The 16,348-nt window shown below is 43.3% G+C and overlaps 1 protein-coding gene across 29 annotated transcripts in view; it reads left to right on the top strand.

Annotated features, from left to right (window-relative positions):
• The window catches only part of Map4k4 (mitogen-activated protein kinase kinase kinase kinase 4), a 127,081-nt gene extending 112,924 nt beyond the window's left edge, over nucleotides 1-14,157 (top strand). For all 29 annotated transcript variants that reach the window (XM_076915007.1, XM_034521121.2, XM_076914988.1 and 26 more), the window contains 9 exons: nucleotides 1,360-1,477; nucleotides 1,790-1,960; nucleotides 4,649-4,792; nucleotides 7,086-7,220; nucleotides 9,072-9,172; nucleotides 10,603-10,752; nucleotides 11,281-11,440; nucleotides 12,170-12,309; nucleotides 12,497-14,157. In XM_076915007.1, coding sequence (XP_076771122.1) covers nucleotides 1,360-1,477; nucleotides 1,790-1,960; nucleotides 4,649-4,792; nucleotides 7,086-7,220; nucleotides 9,072-9,172; nucleotides 10,603-10,752; nucleotides 11,281-11,440; nucleotides 12,170-12,309; nucleotides 12,497-12,580 — 1,203 coding nt within the window. In that variant the 3' untranslated portion in view covers nucleotides 12,581-14,157. The remainder of the gene's footprint in view (nucleotides 1-1,359; nucleotides 1,478-1,789; nucleotides 1,961-4,648; nucleotides 4,793-7,085; nucleotides 7,221-9,071; nucleotides 9,173-10,602; nucleotides 10,753-11,280; nucleotides 11,441-12,169; nucleotides 12,310-12,496) is intronic.
• Nucleotides 14,158-16,348: the final 2,191 nt, after the last annotated feature.

Here is a 16,348-nt window from a genome sequence, read left to right as displayed (position 1 = left end):
ACAGGTATTTAGTTTCAGCCAGTCTTGTTAACATAAACACTTGGTTGACTGTGGACAACAGTGATACTTTGGTTTCCTCATTAGAAAACACAGGAACAGTCTTCTCCTGAGGTTGGTTCCCTCATTAGAAAACACAGGAACAGTCTTCTCCTGAGGTCAGCACCAGACAGCTGCCTTCTGAGCTGCATTGGCATCAGACTGGCCATCATGGCTTGGCCACTAATTGATAGAGCAGGGCGAGAAGCCTGTGAGCTGTCAGCTGGTGTGTCAAGTGGGGAAGCTTAGGATGGCATGGGCTCTAGGACACAGCAACTTTCAAGTACCCCGCAGCAGAAGTGAGGAGAGGAAAAGGTGCCTGATCGGTGTATTCTGTCCTGAAACCTGTGCTTGCACGCCTTTCCTTGGTGATATCACACGCTCCATTTTACCATAGCCTTAACTCACTAAACTGGCAAGTGTTTCTGTTTGGTTTTAACCATCATTACATCTCCACCTAACAACTGTTTCACTTTCTCTGTGAGCTTTTTGTTTGTTTGTTTGTTTTATTTTTTTGGTTTTAAATTTGTTATTAACATTCGTGCTCCTAAAAGGCCAGAAAGTCATGTCTCCTGTCATTTGTGTGTTTACTAATGAGCCTGTTGTGTGATATGGACTTAATGGTGATTCTGTCATAGTACAAAGTAGATCACACCAGTAGTCTGTCACAGTAGATAGGACATCACACCAGTAGTCCGTCACAGTAGATAGGACATCACACCAGTAGTCCGTCACGGTAGATAGGACATCACACCAGTAGTCCGTCACGGTAGATAGGACATCACACCAGTAGTCCGTCACGGTAGATAGGACATCACACCAGTAGTCCGTCACGGTAGATAGGACATCACACCAGTAGTCCGTCACGGTAGATAGGACATCACACCAGTAGTCCGTCACGGTAGATAGGACATCACACCAGTAGTCCGTCACGGTAGATAGGACATCACACTAGTAGTCTGTCACAGTAGATAGGAGATGAAACCTTTATTAATTTTACTTTGTAGTATGAGATGTAATTGAGAAAGTAATGAATTGCTATTAAGACATTTCCAATGCTGTTTGAGAATTTTCATTTTTTTTAAAGTTCTGATCGTGAAGTGGTGCTTTCATTGGTAGTTTGCAGCATCACTGCCCTTGGCATGTATGTGTCTCAAGGAAGAGATACTACATTTGAACTACCTGCTGGGCGTTTGGGGGATTGATGCAGGAGGAGAGGGCTTGGGTTGGGAAATGGTACCATGTATAAGTGGATTGAAATGGTCTTTATTGTTCACTTTTTAAATGTCTCTTCTATTAATAAAATTGAAATTTACATTTCAGACTCAGTCCGCTAGTAGCACACTCCAGAAACACAAATCTTCCTCCTCCTTTACACCTTTTATAGACCCCAGGTTACTACAGATTTCTCCATCTAGTGGAACGACAGTTACTTCCGTGGGTAAGTACAGCAGCGTCAAGGAAGGCAGCTGTCAGGCAGGGCCTGGTCCCCATGTGGCTTCCCTTGTGGCCCAGGCATGGCATGGTTGGTTGTTCATGGCGTAGTGCTCTCAACCAGCAAGGCCATTCACTGTCATTGCCTGGGTTGCCGTGAGGTCATGGTCAATTTCCTTTCCATGTCCATGTTTTCTAGAATGCCTTTTCTTTGAGAAAGTATCAGCTGCAGTGTATGGATGTTTATCTGGGGCATCTGAGGGTGTGAGACAATGGTGTCTGTGTACAGAAGATAAGTCTTCAATGTACTGTGTTTCAGTGGGATTTTCCTGTGATGGGCTGAGACCAGAAGCCATAAGGCAAGATCCTACCCGGAAAGGCTCAGTGGTCAATGTGAACCCCACGAACACTAGGCCACAGAGTGATACCCCTGAGATTCGTAAATACAAGAAGAGATTTAACTCAGAGATCCTGTGTGCTGCCTTATGGGGTAGGTACCTCACTGCTGTCAGATGACTTAGCTTTATTCTGAAGCACAGAGCTGTCAGGCAGAGAAGCACACACTGTTTGTTTCCTGTTCTGGGCCTTCAGCTTAGCTGAGTGTGTGCTATGCATCAGAACGCATGTGCGCTACTGCAGTGGTGTCAGCAGTAGGACCTTGGGAAAAATGAACTGTTCCCACTTCTCCTCTGAGGTGGTCAGTGAGAGGAGGAGAAAGGAGCTGGCCTTTCCCACAGGAAGAGTAAGTCTAGCTGTCTGCGTTCAGTGTGTTGTCTGTGACATTGACCAGTTTCTAGATGAGGCTCTTAGAAGCAGTCTGCAGAGGGCTGTCAGCCTGGCTTGTCTGTGCTCAGTTCTGCCTTCTCAAATTCAAGCTAGCCTTTCTGCTATCTCCCTCCTGCCCTTACCCTGACATCTAGTCCCACAGTTTGGTTCTACTTTTAAAGTACCCTGCTTCTACCCAGAAGTCTCTTACTCCCTGACACTGCACTTGCAAATGGCATGAAGTCACCTCACATGCAGATTCCATGAGATCACCTCACATGCAGATAGCATGAAATCACTGCACATGCAAATGGCATGAGGTCACCTCACATGCAGATGGCAAGAAGTTACCTCATATGCAAATAGCATGAAGTCACTGCACATGCAGATGACATGAGGCCACACACTTCCCGCAGTCCTGTTCCCTGAGCATGGCAGCCACCACATTCCCTGCAGCAGTAAATCATCTCTCCTCCCCTCCATGGCTCAGCCTCTCTTACTCCTTTCAGTTTCTTTGGGAGAAACAACTGAGGTGGGCACAAGGGCTTGCCTTTCATCTTTAGAACCTTACACCGTTGTTCCCAGCTCCTGTTCTCACCCACGTGGCCTGCCCTTCTCTCTTGCCTGCTTCAGCTCCTACTCTGGGAACTATGAGAAGCTGCCAGATTCACGGCAGACCCACCTGCTTTCTCAGGGTCACAAATTCTGCCTTTGTCATGACTGTTTTGAAGCTCATGATCATGCAGTAAGGACCTTGCTGACCATCTGGATCAGTGGTTTTCCACCTTTTGGGGGTTGAATGACTCTTGGGGGGTTGCCTAAGACCATCAGAAAACAGATATTTACATAACAAATCATAACAGTACAAAATAAAAGTCATGAAGTACCAGTGAAAATAATGTCATGGTTGGGGTCACCACAACACGAGGAACTGTATTAAAGGTCACAGCGTTAGGAAGGTTGGGAACCACTGGTATAAATAAAAATAGAACTATCTATTTAAGGGATTATGGGCACCATACAACAGGAAGCTGGCACAGAAGTGTGCCTATCACTCTGCTGTTGCTCAGTAGATGTCAGTTGCTGTTATTTCAGAAAGTATTTCAGAAAGTAGGCTGTCATTTATTCACATCGAAAGATTTTAGTGTTGTTTGTAATTCACATTCGCTATAGAGATTGTGTTAAATATGTTAGTTTTGTTGAAATGGGTAATAAATGCTTGGCCCAACAAAGTTACTCTTGGGAACAGTCTTAGTATTCTATCATGTCCCTCAATGTCCTGGCAAGCCCTGGGCTCTACTTCTGTACTTTGATCTGGTGTGTTGACCATCCTAAAGGGCCTTTGCTTGAGTTGCTTTCTTACTGAGACAAGTGCCTGACACGCAACAGCAGATAGAGGGAAGGGTTGTGCTGGCTTGTGGTTTGAGTTCTGTGCTGGCTGTGAGGAACCTTGTCTGTACTTGTCATATCCAAGTAGTGTGTATGTGGCTTGTGACACTGAAGAGCTAGGTTTTTATGTTAATCTGTTTATATGAGTAGGGTTCCTGTAGACAGTCCCATTACATATGAGTTGAGCAAACTCATAGCATTGACTTATAGCATGTGGCCATATGAGTCGGGTAAATGCATAACATTCATGTAGAGTATGTGGCCTTACAGTTTCATAATCTTATAGGAAAAAAAAAAACCTCGCTTAAAAACAAATGCTTTAGTAGTTACACAAATCTGACTTAATCCTGGGGAAAAGTACCCAATTCTAGATACTCTTAGTTTTCTAAGCTGTTTTAGACTACCACACTTTAACAGACTGTCTTGACCCCGCCCATTCCCTGTTTCATCTACTTAAGATTATTGACTTAGCAGGTACTTTCAAAGAACACAAATACTTCATTGCTTCTCTGGGGGATTTATGCCCAGCTTAGAGAATTGGCATGAATGAACGTGTTTAGTCCCCTGGGAGCATAAATCTATGGTACATGTTAGAAGATGCTTTTAGAGGTGAAGGTTCTACACCAAAGAAGCAAGAACATTTGGATAAATACATGAATGTAGAGAGAGAGTCATAGGGAAGGCAGCTCCCGGGAACATGGGGACACAGTGAGTTGTTTCTTGGTGATGGGAACTGACTGAGACCAGCTCATAAGCCAGTGGAGACTACAGAGGCTTGCTGTCTCTCTAAATCATTCTACAAGGTTGCCAATTGTGCAGCCATAGTAGCAGATGGACCAGAATCTCTAAACCCCAAGAAATAGTGGGCTTGCAACTGGGAGCTCAGTTCCCACTGACTGTTCTGGGCATTTCTGTAGGGATTACGGACACTATCATCTTTCAAGTAGAGAATGTTTTTCTGTTCTGTGGTACAGCTCTATGCAGTCACAACCTAAAATGTAGGCCTTTCCATGTTCTTGAACAGGAGTGAACTTGCTGGTTGGCACAGAGAGTGGTCTGATGCTCTTGGACAGAAGTGGCCAAGGGAAAGTGTACCCCCTGATCAGCCGAAGACGGTTCCAGCAAATGGATGTGCTTGAGGGCCTAAATGTCCTGGTGACAATATCTGGTGAGTGTTCTGTAAAGCAGAATCCACGGTCTTGGTCACACCGTGCCAAGCCACACATACTAAGCTCAGTTTCTTCATGCTGTGAAGATGTGCACAGCCATGATTCGCTCCCAGATGCCCGTCACTGACGTCTGTGCTTTAATGTTGTACACTGGTAGCACAGCATCTTTATTTGTTAGTAATAATACATTTCTATTAATCAAAGCATGTGGCTTCTATCACTGTGGAGAACAATTGCTTGGTTTTGACATGAAGCAGTGATAGGTATGTTTCAGTCTGTCTAGTTTCAGTATCCTAAAAAGCATTATTTGTGCTTCTCCTGAGGCCCTGACGATAGCTGACCAACTATTTTTGATGGCTTCACTATTCTAGAACGTCCTATCATTGGATTCATGTAGATATAACTTTGCATGACTGAATATATGGATTATGTCATATGTGGTCTAACTTCTTTGGCAGTGTACATTTAAGTTAAGGTTGCTTCATGTCTTTTGTGGTTCAATATCTTGTTCTTTTATACTGCCAAATGTTCCCCATATGGATGTATCATTGCTGCTTATCCATTCATATGTTGAAAGGCATCCTGGTGCTTCTGGTTAGGAAGTTATAAGGAAAGCTGCTAGATGAGTATCTATGTGCAACTTTTTGCTTAAACACAAGCTTTCATTTTGTACATTTGGTTTAAAAAAAGCAAAGTAACACAGCTGACAGAAGCACAGGGCAGAAGTATATTGGTGCGGAGAGCTGCTGAGCGGTCCTGCAGAGTGATTTCGTTGCCACGCAGCAGACAGCTGGGAAGGACATTGTCTGCACCACACCCCAATGTCTGAGACTGCCCGTGTTGGGTGTTTTCCGTCTCCATAGGTTACTGGAGTAGTGACTTGTGTGAACGTGGAGACCCCTGGTATGTGAATGCTCTGTGTGTTCTTGCGGCTAAGTCCCATCTCTTCCCCCCATGGAAGGGGTCTGCTTATACCTTTACCCCATATTGTGGTTCGGTTGCTTTGCCCCCTATTGTTGGGTTTCTTTGTATATTTTAGATAGTAATCTTTTATTACATGTTTCCTGAGAGTATCTTTTCCCTGCCTCTGGCTTCACTGTCCTTCTCCATGTCTTGCAGAGCAGACATTATAAAGCTTAGTGACTCCTGACACTTTGTGCTTGTATCATTTTGTGTTCGCTTTTATGGTTGTGCTTTTGGTATTTTACCCAAAAAGTCACTGCCAAATCCAAGATCTATCAAGATATTTTCATACGTCTCTTGTAGAAGTTTGGTAGCTTGACTTTTCACATTTAATTCTGCAATTCATTTTTAATTTATTTTTGTCAAAGATTTTAAGGTTTACAAATAAATTCACGTTCATTCACAACACTGTTTATTTTAGAGAAGACTTCTTTTGCTGTTTGTTCACTGCATTTGTTTGTGTGCATGTTTGTACTGTACGTGCATCTGCTCACTGCTTTCATGTGTCTCTGTTCGTTCACTGTATTTGTGTGCACGTTTGTTCACTACGTTCGTTTGTATACATCTGTTTTCTTACTGCATTTGTGTGTCTCTGTTCTCTGTGTTTGTGTGCCTCTGTTTGTACTGTGTTTTTGTGCATCTCTTTGCTCACTGTGTTTGTGTGCATCTGTTTCTGGGCCTGTTTCCTCCACTAATTGACTTGCTTATTCTTTTGCTAATAACCTCATGGTCTTGGTTACTGTATCGACTATATAGTAAATCTTGAAGTTAAGAACTGTCCAAAAACTTTGGTTTTTATTTAAATACTTTGTTTACTGTGTCACTGTTTTACCAATGAACATAAACTTTAGAGTATATTTATTGATATACACAACTAACTTGACTATGTTTTGGGCTAGACTTGAGTTGAATCTGTAGTTCACATTAGGAAGAACCTACAGTGTGGTTTTCTGTCCATGAACACAGTACTTCTACACTTAATTCTTTAACATCTTTAACAATTTCCTAATTGTCCTCATATATTTTAAACAGCTATCTTGTGAGATCCATGTAGATTTCATTTCTTTATTGTTAATATGAATAGTATTTTTATTTCAGTTTCTAATTTTTTGTTGTTAATATATAGGAAAGTAATTGACTCTTGTATAATGGGCATGCTATCCAAAATCATTGCTATAATTGTTTCAAGAAGTTTTCATGCCTTTCCCAGATGAACTGTCTCCCTCAGAGGAACTGTATCTACTGTTTTTGTTTTTTCTTGAATATTGTTGTTATTGATAATGTTGATTTTTGACTGTGCATGTAAAATATTTATATTTATCTTGTTAGGTAAAAAGGATAAGTTACGTGTCTACTATTTATCCTGGTTAAGAAATAAGATTCTCCATAATGATCCAGAAGTTGAGAAGAAGCAAGGGTGGACCACCGTGGGTGACCTGGAAGGGTGCGTGCACTATAAAGTCGGTGAGTGCTCAGGGGTTGCAGTGCTCTGTTCTTCAGAGTTCCAGTAGAGTCAGGTTTAAGTTGTTGGACTCTTTGAAACTGGTGAGGTGTCCTGTGACCTCTTCACTTTTCAGGCTCATAGTTAGCTTATGCTAGGAGTTCCTTTGCAGTCACTAGGAGAACATTTGAGACTTTAACTGGCATTGTGCAGAGCCGCCATGCCCTTATTTATAAATGGCTGTGGCTGGCCTGTTGTCTTAGCATTGTTTTATGATTGGTATTTCCCTTCCTTGGAACATTCAGTGATTCTCACAAAGTCATCTAATAAAACCCAAGCCAACTTTGGTTGTGTAAAAGTAAGTGCTAGTTAGAAATGATGAGAAAGAATGGGCCATAGCATAGAGTTTTAAGGGACTGACATTGTAATTTTATAGAAATTGGCTGGTTACAGTTGTAAAGTCCATTGATTGCTGATTTGTGCTTGCATATCTTATTAAGGTACCATCTATAGGCAGTTATTCTGCCCACCTCCCCCAGGGTGTTGTAATCTGTGACATTGTCTTCTTTATCCATTGAGGCAGCTCATTGGTTAATAATTATGACAGTTGGCATCTCATTATTTGGAATGATTCTGAGTTTCCACCATGACCAGGAGGGTAAAATATAGTTAATTAAAGTTAACAGGCTTTAGTTTGGTTCCCATGCAGTCCTAGTACCTCCTTAATGTTGATAGTAATGGTGTGGTCTATAGAGATTAGCAGTGATAACTATGGCATGGTCTATAGGGATTAGCAGTGATAGCTATGGCATGGTCTATAGAGATTATCAGTGATAGCTATGGCATGGTCTATAGGGATTATCAGTGATAGCTATGGCATGGTCTATAGGGATTAGCAGTGATAGCTATGGCATGGTCTATAGGGATTAGCAGTGATAGCTATGGCATGGTCTATAGGGATTAGCAGTGATAGCTATGGCATGGTCTATAGAGATTATCAGTGATAGCTATGGCATGGTCTATAGGGATTAGCAGTGATAGCTATGGCATGGTCTATAGGGATTATCAGTGATAGCTATGGCATGGTCTATAGGGATTATCAGTGATAACTATGGCATGGTCTATAGGGATTAGCAGTGATAGCTATGGCATGGTCTATAGGGATTAGCAGTGATAGCTATGGCATGGTCTATAGGGATTAGCAGTGATAGCTATGGCATGGTCTATAGAGATTAGCAGTGCACATAGGATGATTTCCATCATTTCAGGAAAGTCTGTTAACAACGCCTACTGGTCGTGCTTATATAATCCTCTGTGTGGATTTGACAGTAAGTGAAGTTTAACAAAGCTGTGTCAGTAACAAGTCCTTGCACCTAGGCAAGTAGCAGCATGATGTTTGGAGGTCCATGTCAGTGGTCTACAGAGCAGACCAGAGCATTGCACTAGGGAACAGGAATAGCTGTGAAAGGTGATACATGTTCTGTGAGTCACACATGACTTACGACTTGCTTCTATCTTCTGCTTTTAATGTCTCACTTTTGACATTATCATGTTGAACTAATTGTGAGCCCTCCAGTCCTCAGTGTTGTCTGCCTGGCAGTGCCCTTAATAATAAAATTCTTGGAATCTAAGACATTATGATTGTCAGCTAAAGTAGTCAGTCTCAGTTTGGTATTGATCTAGGAAACTGAATTACATACTGGAGAGTTGGAAACGCTATGTGTGTGGGTGGCTTAAGCTTTCTGTGTTTCTCACCTCAACTCCTAGTTGTTGGATGAGCAGCAGAAGGTATAAGGTTTGCAAGTGGTGAAGAAGAGCTTCTGTCTCCGTGTTAATGCTGATAGTGTTTCTCCTGCTTTTTATGTTTGTTTCAGTAAAATATGAAAGAATCAAGTTTCTGGTAATTGCTTTGAAGAGTTCTGTGGAAGTCTATGCATGGGCACCGAAGCCATATCACAAATTTATGGCCTTTAAGGTAAAACTGCCAGTTTTAAATAGACTTATAGGTTTGAACAGTTAATATAAAGCTATGCATTAACATAACTGTCAATCTAACATAACAGGCTTGTATAACTATTTTCTAACTTCTCAGATGATTAATTTGCCAAAATGGTACTTGTCCCGTCCCTTAAGAAGAAGATGGTCCCTGAAAGACATAGACGTGTTGAAGCTCTAGACTCGGGTTAAAGGGCTCAGTGAGAGGCGGTTGGGAAAGCGTGCTCAGTGCAGTGCAATTGAAAGACTTAAGTGATGAGCTGGCTGTGATAGTACATGCCAGAGAGGCTGAGGCAGGACTGTTGTGGGATCAAGGCCAGCCAGGGGTACCTAGCAACTAAATAAATTATAGAGGTTTTTAATGATAATAAGCAATACATATTATACATTAAATAGAAGAAGGGAGTTAAAATATGTATAGTATGGTCCTGTTTTTATATAAATTTGAAAAAATCACTTTAACAGAATCCTGATATTTACAGAACAGTGGTTTGTGCTAAACTTGGGGCTGTTTTGGTTGTGAGTTCACACGCACTCATAATTGATCTCATTCACCCTGGCATGTTGCTGGCCTAAGAGGTGGCATATAAGACAGTGCTGTACCTGTCATAGACTGCACACTTCCACACTCCCAAACTGCAGAGATCTAACCACCATTGTTCTGTATGTGTTTTTAGTAATTCATTTTAGGAATTGCCCTAAATTCAGTGTATAAAATTCTTAATTAAAATGTCTACTATTCTAGCATTAGAGATAACAGTTACTTCTATTTTGAGATATAGAACTTTTCACAATAGTCGAGGAACATTTTAGCAGAGGATAAGAAACAAACTGTTTTGATATAGGTTATTAAAAGTATAAGTTTCAATTACCTGGGAAATTTGAATTAAAGGGTACTTCCTGCTTGTTTCCCCCATGGATCAGAGTCAGGGTTACCATTTTTGGTAAGTTCTAGTATTACTGAGAAGACAACTAAATTATAAAATCCTTCACATCATCTGGAGTCTAGTCTTTATTTCTTTGTGCTAGATACTGACATGAGCATGACTTTATGTCACTGCTGCAGCCCAGAGCCCCAGAACAAAGAACTGTGCTGCCATGAAGAACTGAGGCTCTCATAGGATCAACCCTGACAATTTCAGTGTCATAGCCCCTGCAGCAGCTCACTGCACTGCTGTGTCTAAGTATTTGAACCCTGCATTATGCCAGTTTTTACTGTTGTTGACTTTGCCTGTGTTCTAATCAAGACACACAGCTGGACAGGACAGAGCATCCTTCAGCTAGGTAGGAGGGAAGACATGTCTTCCAGATGCTAGTTAGCAATCCACTTGATAAATCAGATGCCTGCAGCTTGCTTCTCATCTGATGTGTAAGTTTGTTCCCCTGCTTCTGTCTTGATTACCTCTGTAGTCATTTGGAGAACTGCTACATAAGCCATTACTGGTGGATCTCACTGTCGAGGAAGGCCAGAGGTTGAAAGTGATCTATGGATCCTGTGCGGGATTCCATGCTGTTGATGTGGATTCAGGCTCAGTCTATGACATTTATCTACCAACACACGTAAGAAAGAACCCACACTCTATGGTTGGTTGACTGGTTTCACTTTGTTTTGACTTTCCCCTTTACTCTGCTCAGTGACTAACACAAGCAGGGTTTCCTCATTCCCCCATGGTGTAGGGTGAGTATTTAAATGAAGCACTGTTTGCAGTAGCTTCGGGTTTCAGAACTGTAGAAATCTGCTTTCCTGGCTCTGTGAAGCCCTCTGAGGACCTCTTAGCACTTGCTTTGACTAACATGGGATGGAGTTGGGACTGTTGCTGTCAGGGAGAACACCTTGGGTTGGGAATGGTTCTCAAATGAGTGTGCCATCCGATTTTGTGTCCAGGGACTCAAACGTGTACAGCAGAGCATGTGACCTTTAAATGATAGACTCTGGGTTGTATATTGGGGCTTGCCAAGATTCTTGCCTGTTTGTGGTAGGTACAGCTATAGGGGTGCAGCACTACCGAATTCACTAGACAGTCTTGCTGAGCACGTTCACAGCACTGGAGATGACCGCAGACATGCTTCCCTGTTCATGTTCTCTAGATTCAGTGTAGCATCAAACCCCATGCAATCATTATCCTCCCCAACACGGATGGAATGGAGCTTCTGGTGTGCTACGAAGATGAGGGGGTTTACGTAAACACATACGGAAGGATCACCAAGGACGTGGTTCTGCAGTGGGGAGAGATGCCGACGTCTGTAGGTATGATGCCTGTGACGAGGCGTCTGTGAGAGGAGACACTAGGACCACATCTGTGTGTTGTACTAATGTTGCATGTTGCTCACACCGTCTGGCTACTCGATGGTTATCAGCAGATGGGAGAAGGTTAGAACAAATTCCCAGGAGTTCTTGGGTACTTTAAAAGCTGTGCAATTGCTGCCTCTCATTTGACTCTTAAGTTACCTCAAGGGCAGGTATTTGGGGTGTTTGTTTGTGTGTTTGTTTTTGGCCAATTCATGTGACATGAAGAAAATCAGAGAAAGAAGCACTGTTTGCTCTCGAGTGGCTGGGCCCCAGTCATCTTAGGCTCCTGAGTAGTCTTCTGTTTTGGTGTTCAGGGACTGAGGCTAATGCTTGACATCATGTGGCTGTGCTTATGTCCCCAGTGTGTCTGCTCATCATTCTTCTTCCTTTCTCTCATGGCTGTTTCTAGAAATGGCATGAAAGACCCAAGGGAAGTTGGCTTTTTCAGTTACTGCCCAATGACGTAACAGGCATACAGCACACTGCCCCCTTTTGGTCACTGCTGTAAATTGAACCCAGGGCCTTGTGCACTGGAGGTAGGCTTTCAGAAATATGCCCATCACTGAGGTAGAATTCCTGGAAAACCAAAATCTTCGTAGGCTAGGCACTCAGCATTTGTGCATGTGAATCTGAAGTGTCTTGTCAAGACTCCTCCTTGTTAATGCTTTGTTTTTCCCTCTCTAAAAGCATATATCCGCTCGAATCAGACAATGGGCTGGGGAGAGAAGGCAATAGAGATACGATCTGTGGAAACTGGTCACTTGGATGGTGTATTTATGCACAAAAGGGCTCAGAGACTAAAGTTCCTGTGTGAACGCAATGACAAGGTAAGGCTTCCTTATGGCGTCTGTGCATTTGTGGCTGCTGCTTACAGTGGCTTGTGGTCCATGGGCAGTGATGGCACATTCTAAAATAAATCAAGAAAACCCTTAAACATTTCATTTGGGGCTATTTGGGGTTGGGCACCAGGAGGTAATGAGTGGCTGCTGACTGTGCCCTCCGGTTGTGTTGCAGGTGTTCTTTGCCTCTGTCCGCTCTGGCGGCAGCAGCCAGGTCTATTTCATGACCTTAGGCAGGACTTCCCTTCTGAGCTGGTAGAGGCAGTGTGAGCTGGGATCACTGACCCCTGGAGTCGGCAAGACCCCGAGAACTTGGAATTCCTTGCAACTGGAGCTCAGAGCTGTGCCGGTGCAGCCAGGATGGCTGTCTATGCAGGCCTCTTGCGTGTCGTGTCTGGTCAGGTCCTCTCCCATCCCTCCTACACTTTTTGCCAGTTTATTCCCATTCTCTCCTTTTCCTTTCTCAAAAATAAATCAAGGCTGCATTGCAGCTGGTGCTGTCTAGACTCTACCATCGGTGCTAGGAGTGCTTGGGGATGAACATCAGACCCGGAAGAGCGCCTTGCCTCTAGCTCCAGGATTCCTCGTCTCTGAGCGACTGTCCTGTGGGTGTCTGAAGGTTGTGATGAGCACGCCATCAGACGTTGGCAGTGGGCACAAAGAGGTGAAAAGTTGGTGTAAGAAGCAGCTTGCTGAAGCAGAGAACAGATTTAATATAGTAACATTAACAATGTATTTAATTGACATTTCTCTTTTTGTAATGTGACCGTATGTGGACAAAGAAGGTGGTGCAGGTCTAAGAAGTTAATATTTATAAAATGTGAAAGACACAGTTACTAGGATACCTTTTTTTTGTGGGTGGGGCTTAGGGTGGGGTGGGGTGGGTTAAAGGGTCCCATTTTGTTTCTTTGAAAGTTTTTTAGAGGGGGTTGTCCTGACCAAGAACTCAGTCATTTTTTTGTGTACCAAGTTTTGCCTAAATTGTGCAGATGGTTCTTAAGAAGGAAAAGGAAAAGAAACTGTGTGCGTCTTGTTGGAGGGCCAGAAGCTTGTTGTGTGACAGTATTAGCCCGGCCTCGGCTGCAGGCTCAGTGTCTGCTGAGCCTCAAGTGCTGCAGCCCCTCCACCATGGCCTGCACGCGCCCGCACCACTGTAGGAGAAGGTCAGCTTGCCTGTGGGCTTTTGTTTCCTTTTGTTTTGTTTTTTGCCTACCTCATTGTTTCTAATGCATTGAGAGGTGACTTAGTTTATGGTTTTGGCAGAAAACATTAATGTTTAATTTAACCTTAATACCAAAACTATCTGATTAAAGTTTGACTCAGTTTGTCACAAGTCTAATCAGGTATGAAAAAAGAAAAAAACAAACAAGCCTGTCTATGACGGTGGGGAGTAGCCTTGTGGCTGCTGCAGTCTGCTTCCAGCATGTAGACTGCTCTGCTCTCTCCAAGTTCACCATTAGAGGGTGACAGACAGCCACCACCACCTGTGACACACAAGAGATCTTATGTTCTCAGTTAAAGGGTTTGGAAGCAGGCAGGGGTCATGCTGGGGAGTCACACAGACTGTTCATGTTGCAGGAACCTTTTCTTGGGAGTGAGGGTGTGTCCCTTTTCTAAAAAACGCAATGCACTAAAACTATTTTAAGAATGTAGTTACTCCTACTTCTTCATAGATGGCGCCTCGCCTCCCTGCCTGTGTTTCAGGTGTAAGATCAATGCTTTGGCTTTTCTTGTTTTTCTCACGTGCTCTCTTGTTCTCTCTCCTTTTTTTAAAAACTAATTTTTCTTTATGAATATGTCTGTGACATTTGTAATAAATGTCTTGTAATAATTTGCTTCATGGCTTCATGGTCATTACTACATTCTCTGAGGATGCTAGTGTCTCAGTGAAGAGGCAGTGCTGAGTTGTGGCCCTGCCATCTTGCTCTGAGTGGGATTGCCGCATGGCAGCTGCTGTGTGCTTCATTCTCCAAACATAAGCTTGGTGTTTCAGAGGCTTCCTTTGTGGTTAATTTCCCTTTACAGCATGATGCATCGATTCCTTGTCCCATGTAACAGTTACATGTACCTACTGCCAAGCTTCTACCAGCCGGCCTAGGTCACACAGTGTCAGTCATTCTCTTAATTCTGTTTTATGAACAACAAAAATCCAGTGAAACATTCAATATACAACTGCAGCTAAATGGTTTGTTATAAATACCAACAAAGACAAGTCAAGATACCCAAGCAATCCTTACTCCTTTTAAGAGGGAAAAGGAAGTAAAAATTGTTTTCTGTTAGCATGACTTCAGAGTAATGTAAAACTGTTTCTTTTCTAGTTTTTGGCTAACCTAAAATAGGTTAAAGAGTTATCCCATCTATCCCATCCGCAGGGGACTCAATCAGAATCTGATGCTGTTAGCCTCCTACCCACACTTGGGGTTTTTATAAAATGAGAGGGGCCAGCAAGGTGAGTGCGTGGATCAAGCTGTTTGGGTGTTTGCAGCCGTCTCCCTGACTTTAGTGTACCATGAAAGGCTAGCCGATAGCTCTGTAGAAACACGAAGCTACAGACAGCAAGAAGCATGAAGAAATCGGAGGCTGCTGTCCACCTTACTCCTGTGTGTCATAGTCTGTCAGCCAAATGCTGCAAAGCTATACATTACAAATAGTACAAACATACGTTGTTGGAATTATTAATATGTACAACTTTCTCTTAGGGAGATGTAGGTGGAGGATGAGCTCTAGTCATCTGTGCCTGTCCTGCTGGCACCCAGCCCAATGGGCATTCTCCCAGTTGACCCAGACCAACTCCATGACCGACTTGATTGAAGGAGAGCAGTCTGCCCAGGGCAAGCTTCTGGCAGCTGCTCTCCCCGCAACCCCAGTCATCTTGACCTTCCCTTCTTGGTCCTGACACCCTGTAAACTGGGCTGACAGTGAGCCTAGACAAGTTAGTTCAGGTATCCTGGGAGAGTTGCCCAGGGGAAACAAGAAGTGGGCTGCTGTGATTTCCTGTTCGTTTAGGAGGGACAGGCTTTCCCTTAGTCCCCTCCACAGGACACTGATTTCTACAAGTGTCATTTTGGCAAAACAGTATTAAGATGACACACCGTTGTATATAGACCTTGAAACTGCTCTTCACGGGGGCCACCACACCCATATGTGTCTAGAATCAGCCAGAGCTTCCGTGCCTTTCTGTACATAAGTCAGAGGAGCCTCTTCTGTGGCCAGTGCAATCTGTTTATTATGCACATTTGCGTTAGAGGAAATGTTTACAGAAATGGTTTGCTTGCACTAATATGCATCCCATTTACTTTTAAATGACTTTTACAGGCTGTTGGGTTTCTAGCTTAGGTGTAGCACACCTAAGGATTGGTAGACCCTAATTCTACGTCACAAATTTGCCTAGTAATAATGCAGGTGAGGAAGTGCATGGATTGCTGAGTCATGAAGCCAGTGGGCAGGCTGTGACAAGTAGCCCACCTCTGCTTTTTCTTTTTTTGCAGTGTCAACTTGTCTACTGTTATACAAATTACTGTTCTTTCCTACTTTTCTTTCTTAAATAAAGAAAAAATAATTTCTGCTTCAGTGTGTCTTGACCCTTCAGGCATTTCCTTTACATGAAGATCCCAGTTTTTGTGTATTCCTTCCCTCCCCCAGCTGGCCCATCCAGGCCAGAACAGGCTCCACGAGCTGCTGTCGCAGGCTCTGGGAGATTGCTGAAGGGCAGTTATGAAGAAGTAGCAGGCATATTCACAAACTTTAGACATAAGGTAAAAAGTTCATCACCAGTCTGTGAGGCAAAAATGAGAGAGAAGGAGCAAGCCTGGCTCTCTAATGTCCAAGTCCAGTCATACAGTGGGGGATGGTGAGGCAGCTCCACCCACACCCAGCCGCTCAGCACTGACAGGCCAGTTCACCCTCTGTTGGCACACGGCAGACACACAGATGAAGAGCAAAGTCTTTTAAAATGTGAAATAGCGAGTTCTTCCCAGTAGGACATACAGTAGTGCTCTCAATTGGTTCATAAATACTGTCTTAAGTG

The sequence above is a fragment of the Arvicanthis niloticus genome, chromosome 17, assembly GCF_011762505.2.
Source record: "Arvicanthis niloticus isolate mArvNil1 chromosome 17, mArvNil1.pat.X, whole genome shotgun sequence".
Classification (NCBI taxonomy): Eukaryota; Metazoa; Chordata; class Mammalia; order Rodentia; family Muridae; genus Arvicanthis; species Arvicanthis niloticus.
Note: the sequence above shows the minus strand (reverse complement) of the source record. Positions and strands in the feature narration are given on the sequence as shown.